The sequence below is a fragment of the Panicum virgatum genome, chromosome 6K (assembly GCF_016808335.1).
Source record: "Panicum virgatum strain AP13 chromosome 6K, P.virgatum_v5, whole genome shotgun sequence".
Taxonomy (NCBI): domain Eukaryota; kingdom Viridiplantae; phylum Streptophyta; class Magnoliopsida; order Poales; family Poaceae; genus Panicum; species Panicum virgatum.
In genome coordinates, this window is record NC_053141.1 from 38,431,268 (window position 1) to 38,438,034 (window position 6,767).

Below are 6,767 nucleotides of genomic sequence, written 5' to 3' on the forward strand. Positions count from 1 at the left end.
AGTTGAGGCTGAGTGGCTTCATGAACTTCTTATGGATTTACCGGTAGTTGAGAAACCAATACCGGCTATTTCTATAAACTGTGATAATCAGATGGTGATAATCAAGGTGAACAGTTCTAAGGATAACATGAAGTCTACTAGGCATGTGAAAAGGCGGTTAAAATCTGTCAGAAAACTGAGAAACTCCGGAGTAATAGCGTTGGACTATGTCCATACATCTAAGAATCTGGCAGATCAGTTTACAAAGGGTCTGTCACGCAATGTGATAAAATGTGCATCGAGTGAACTGGGCTTGAGACCCACTTGAGATGTCATTCCATAGTAGTAACCTGTTCTATGTGATCAGAGATCCCATGAAGTAGAATGGTGAAACAAGCTAGTGGTTGACTGATGGAGAGACCCCTTATGATAAGGTCCAGATCGTTTGAGATGCACGTTTGTCCTATACTATATGGCATGATGGTTATTTCCTTAATGTGATCCGAGTGTCTTGTTTAAGCAGGGATGTTGTCCTACAGAACATCCTAGAAGGAACACACCTATGTGAGTTCGATTGCTAGTCACAGTCTATGAGATCGGGTAATCTCTAGAGACTCATGAAAGGCCCAGGAGTACGGCTTATATGCTCCAAACAGAGGGGAAGCAATTTGCAGCCCGGTATCGGTCAAGGATGTAAGTGAAACTTGTTCGCACAAGACTAACAATTTAAGGCATAGTCCATTGTTCAGTTGTGGGCAAGTGTAACTTATGCTCTAGGTGGATGTTCAATCTTAACCAGGTCTCCATCTAAATGCCGGTATATTAAACAGTGGTGGAAATGAACATGTGCCTTAGAATTTGTTGGGGATTGTTAGAGTAAATAGGCCAAGAGCCTATTAAAAATGATCAATAAATCACAAGGCACATGATTTTGGGTAGTTACAATTGTAACAGTACCGCATTGGAAATTGGGAAGGGTGTTGTCCCGTGGTTAGTGACTAGTAATTGTGGTAATGGCCATTGAAAGATTGTCATCAAATGTAGTAACCGACATTTCAATGGCTGGGAGTTACTAGTTTTCATGGCATTAAGCTAGGCAGCCAAAGGTCTTCCATGGTGCCTTTTGATGGCATTAACCCGGGCAGCCAAAGGTCATGCCTGGGGCCTATAGAGAGGCATCCTTTCTCTGTCTTCCACAAGTACAATACACTAAGCTCCACCGTTGTGCTGCCTTTTTGCTTTCCCGTTCCGGCGATCTGAGTGCACGGACTTCGCTGGAAGAGCAGGCCTCCGAAGCTGCGCCCTCACCGAGACTCTGCACCCGAGGAGTAGAGGAGCGATCAAGTTTTTGGGGAACGCACTTACGTGACTGCTCGCTGCGAATGGCTACATCGTCTACTTCCCGGCATCGTCTCTGCACTGCGAACTCATGCACGACATCAACTTTGATCAGCTACATCGAACAGGCTCGACCAGCAATGTCGGGTAACGGCGCATCCGGTTCCTTCGGAACTGGCCCCGCCACTGGGTACTTCCTGAATTTCTTGTTCATGTTTGTTATTTTTGTTACAAGGAAATTGGATCAAGCTCTAGTTTTTATCTATGAAAAAGTCATGATTTATGCTCTCATATTTCAAATTAAAATGAACTGTAATTGGCCTCTAATTCCAACACAGTCTTTTGCCTCTTGCTCCTCCTAGCAGCTTCATTGTCATCCTCCTCCGGACTTTCCACATGGGTTTCAAAATCAGCGTGTGTTACTGGTTCATGTGTCTCTGGGAATAAAATATATTCATGACTAGAAGTGCTAGGTGTATTTTTCATAGGAAACTCAGTCTCAAAAATGTAGCATCTCTGGACTCCGTAATTGTACCAACATACATGTCAGGTACTCCAGATTTTATTATTAAGATATGAAAAGCGTAACCTAAAAAGATGCAATCAACTATTTTCGGTCCGAGTTTGCGTTTCTTAGCAACTGGTATGTTTACCTTTGCTAAACTGCCCCATGTACGCAAATATGAGAGTGTCAACCTTTTATTCTCCCATTCCTCGAATGGTGTCTTCTTTTTATTTTTCATAGGAACTCTGTTAAGTGTATGACAGGCTGTCAGAATAGCCTCACCCCACCATTCCCAAGACATTCCCGCTATATCTAACATGGCGTTAACCATCTCAGTTAGAGTGCGGTTCTTCCTTTCAGCCACTCCATTTGACTCGGAAAAATAGGGTGGTGTTCTCTCATGAACAATGCCATGTTCGTCACAAAACAAATTGAACTCATTTGAGAAATACTCTCCATCTCGATCCGATCTGATATGTTTTATCTTTCTCTCAAATTGATTTTCAACTTCGGCTTTATAGACCTTAAAATAATGTAAGGCTTCATCTTTTGATTTTAACAAGTACACATAGCAAAATCTGTTGCCACCTTTAGTCAACTCTCCATTCATTTCGCACAAATCGGAATAAATTAGTTCTAATGGTGCCAAGTTTCTCGCCGCAGCAGCCTTGTGAGGCTTACGAGGTTGCTTTGATTGCACACAAACATGGCATTTAGAACCTTTGACCAAATCAAATTTCGGGATAAAATTCATACCAGCTAAGCGTGTCATAGAACCAACATTTATATGACGTAAACGAGAATGCCAAATATTTGTCTCAGTGTCATGGCTCACATGGTTCACAAAATTAAAACAAGCATCCGATAAAGACAAGCGGAACAAGTCTCCGCTCTCATAGCCTTTACCAACAAAAGTTCCATACTTAGACAGAATACACTTATTGGACTCAAACAAAAGTTTATAGCCATCTTGACACAACAATGAACCACTAATTAAATTCTTCCTTATTGAGGGGACATGATGCACGTTCTTCAGTTGCACGGTCTTTCTAGAAGTAAGTTTCAAATCGACCGTACCAACACCATGAACAACCGCACGTGCTCCATTCCCCATCAGCAAGGAGGAAGTCCTCCCGACCTGATAAGAAGAAAACAAAGAAATATCAGCACACACATGAATATTGGCACCAGTATCAATCCACCAATCAGGTGTATGACAAACTGAAAGAACTGTAGGTAATAAATTACCATACCCCAATGTTCCTCCATCAGCCTCAATCATGTTTGCATATTTCTTGGACGTATACATGCTCTTCTCGCATTCTGCGGCATAGTGTCCCTCGACACCACAAGTATAGCACTTGCCCTTTCCTTTGTTCTGCTGATTCTTCTTCTTCTTCTTAAAAGGAGTGGTGTTCTTTTGTTTGAGCTCTTGCTTGAATTTCTTCTTGTGAGAATTTTGAGTACTTTTCTGTACCACATGGGCACTAGAAATTGCCTCAACAGCTTTCTTGCCGCGGACATCCTTAGCTCTCGCCTTCTCTTCAACATCCAAAGAGCCAATGAGATCGGCAATGCCAAACTCTTGTATCTTATGTTTTAGAGAAGTAGCAAAATCAGTCCATGTTTGTGGCAGCTTGGCAATGATGCAGCCCGCCACAAACTTTTCCGGCAGCACACAGCCAAAATTCTCGAGTTCTTTCTCTAGTGTTTGTATATCATGAGCTTGTTCTACTACAGAACGACCCTCAACCATTCTGTAGTTATGAAACTGCTCCATGACGTACAACTCGCTACCGGCGTCAGAAGCTCCATATTTGGTCTCTAGTGCATCCCATATCTCTTTACCAGTGGACATCGTCACATATGTATCCACTATGGATTCTCCTAGGATGCTGATCATTGCCCCCTTGAACGTAGTATCCGCATGTATGAACCGCTGCTCATCCTCAGCAGTATGCAGTCCAAGCGGTCTAGGTTCGACAACGAAAAAGCAGTGCATAGAAGAAAACCATAGAATACATCTTTGACGCCATCTCTTGTAGTGAGCACCCTCAAAAGTATTTGGTTTCAACATTTGTGCAAAGCCGGTAACCGAAAAATGCCTATCACATTTTTGGATTGTTAGAAATTTAGGCAATTTCAGTAGCAATTTAATCCAGAAAAAGATAAACATCTTTGTAACATTAGATATGTGCACGTGTGATCTAATGTCACAAACATGTTTATCTTTTTCTGGATTAAATTGCTACTGAAATTGCCTAAATTTCTAACATCTAGTCTCAAAAGCACACAAGGACTATGAATATTATCAGCTTATTGGAACTTAAGAGCTAGGAAATAAATATTGCAAACTCTATCACATCTCCCCCAACATTCAAAGCATTGTAAATAAAGGCAAAAAATGCTCATCTTGGCACCACTATTTTCTGGAATACTGTGCCAAAGACCTGGAAGTTTCTGAAATAATAAACATCTTGAATAGGTCTTCCGAGTTTTTATTTTAACATTTTCACTTGGCATGCAAATAATTCCAGGATACTGGTACACAGAACCAGCGCCCGATCTGTCTTCCATTTGGCAGCATGACCAGGGTTAAAAAAAAACAACCAGAACCGGTCCGAAAACCGCGGTTACCGGTCTGGACCGGTTCCGGTTTGGGTCGGTTTCAAACAAGCTCAAATTTAAAATTTGAATTTGAATTCAAAAAAATGAAAAATTCCCAAAAAAAATTCTAAAAATACTTCAAGTTGCGACGAATCTAATAGTGTCAAATTTTTTCAAATATTCGTTCATTTAGTATACTTTGCGAGCATTTGAAGTTAAACAAAAAAACATGCATACAAAAGTATACAAATACAATGTAAAATATATTTTACATTGTATTAATATAAAAGTAGTACAAAAGACGGTTGGAGGGTTCATTTAGGCTAAAACATGTTATACAAACATTCATTTAGGATACTTTGCGTGCATTTGAATTTAAACCAAAAATAAAAAATTTGAATTTCACTGGTTACCACTCAAACCGACCGATTACGGACCAGTTTGAGTGCCAAACCGGCCGGCTAACCGGTCCAAACCGTTTGAACTGTCCAATTTGAATTTGACCAGTTTTTACCGGTAACCGGTCAAACCAGTCCGATTTAACGAAAGCCGTGGCCGGCAGTTTGGACCGACAAAAGTAAGAAAAATCTTGAGCATGACTCGAATCCTTCGGGTTTTCTTTTTGGTAGCGATTATTTTGCCCAGTGTAATTGTCGCAAAGCAGGGACGGTACTTCTTTTTATAGGACACTCCTAGTCCTAGTATAATAGGGACGGCATGAGTGCTCCCGCTGATCCATGGCGTTTTGCAGCGTACTACCAGAACTGTTTGTGGATCTTCCTTCATTAAAAAAAAAGAACTGTTTGCGGATCCACCATTCCAGCTTGCGAACAACTAGCTGCACGCCCACATCGCAGTGGCAGCTTGCACATTTGCTGTGCTACGAGCCTACGGGGAAGCCGCTCGCTCTACAGATCTGCAGAGTGGCAGCTGTGCTCTGCCTCTGCGAGTTGTTCTTCCTCTCCTGATGGCTCGTGCGTTTCGTCGCATGCCGCAGTAATTTTTTGGACGCAGTTCGAATTAAACCTAGTGCTAGCTGGACTGGAACGCCAGAAGGGAGCCAGCGGCCCACAGTCGTGCGCTGTGCTCGGGGCATGGCGGACGAAGCAGTGAAGAAGACGGCGGGGGGCTGGGCTTGCCCAGCTGGCAAGCGGCTGGCTCGGGCTCTCCATCGATCTCCCGCCGACATGCGGGCCCCACGTCTCCCTCTCCGCCTCCTCCCGACTATTTAAGCACTCCCGGCCGTCGCCTCCCCTGCCACAGCCATCACCGTCCTCCCCCTCGATTGCTTCTCGATCCCCCTCCAGAACCACCACTTCCTGACGAGTTGCGGGCGCGCCGCATCGAAGAGAGAGGCCGGGGGCGGATGGCGAAGGGGGGAGGGCTGGGGAAGCTGCGGTGCGTGATGAGGAGGTGGCACTCGTCCAGCCGCATCGCCCGCGCGCCGGCGCCCGGCGAGGCCGGCGGCGACGCCCGGGGCGCGTCGTTCCACGGCGCCGCGGACGAGGTGCCCAAGGGCCTGCACCCGGTGTACGTCGGCAAGTCGCGGCGCCGGTACCTCGTCGCCGAGGAGCTCGTGGCCCACCCGCTGTTCCGGACCCTCGTCGACCGCGCCGGCGCCGGCGCCGGCGCCGGCTGCACCGTGGTCGGCTGCGAGGTGGTCCTGTTCGAGCACCTCCTGTGGATGCTGGAGAACGCGGACCCGCAGCCCGAGTCCCTCGACGAGCTCGTCGAGTACTACGCGTGCTGAGGCGGCGCGCGCCCGACCGTGATGGCGGCGCAGCCCGGCCCGCCGGAGTTGGAAGCTTGCTAAGCTGCGGCGAACTAATTCATCTGGGTCAGTCCGCGTGTACTGAGTAGGGTAGAGTTGTGATAAACGCTAAAAAGCGGGGGCGCAGAGAAAATACGCCGGGCTGATTATGGTTGTGTCACTGTGTCCCGGCGTCGATTAATGGAAAAGCGACTGGATGCAAATTGATTTTGACAGCTACGGTGTTCGAGCTCATATTCCAAGTTTTTTAAAGTTTGGCTAACAATTCAAGCTTCGATTCACCGTGGTTTTTATATTTGATAAAATTGGTGGTCAAGGTTTCATCATTTAGATCGGACCAAGAGAGAGGTGAACTAGAATCTCTTGCTCCCTTCAAAATGGCAGAGCCAGACAGACTACTAGATAGCATATTCATTTGGGACAGCCGCTAAAACCATGCCGGCGTTCCCGACCTCGGCATGGACCCCGCACATAGCCTCTTTTGGTTGGCCTTCCAAACCTGTTTTTATTTTTTCAAAAACCAAAAATCAAATAAAGGGCTCAAAAGCCACATGTGTTTTTGTCCAA

At 45.4% G+C, this 6,767-nt stretch overlaps 1 protein-coding gene across 1 annotated transcript; it reads left to right on the forward strand.

Annotated features, from left to right (window-relative positions):
• Positions 1-5,328: 5,328 nt before the first annotated feature.
• Positions 5,329-6,475, forward strand: LOC120712530 (auxin-responsive protein SAUR76-like). The gene has a single exon (XM_039998329.1). The coding sequence runs from the start codon at positions 5,796-5,798 to the stop codon at positions 6,177-6,179; it is 384 nt and encodes a 127-aa protein (XP_039854263.1). The 5' UTR covers positions 5,329-5,795; the 3' UTR covers positions 6,180-6,475.
• The last annotated feature ends 292 nt before the right edge of the window (positions 6,476-6,767 follow it).

What these genes read in the sequence shown, in the direction of transcription:
- LOC120712530 (XM_039998329.1), top strand. Translation starts at nt 5,796, where the DNA reads ATGGCGAAGGGGGGAGGGCTGGGGAAGCTGCGGTGCGTGATGAGGAGG.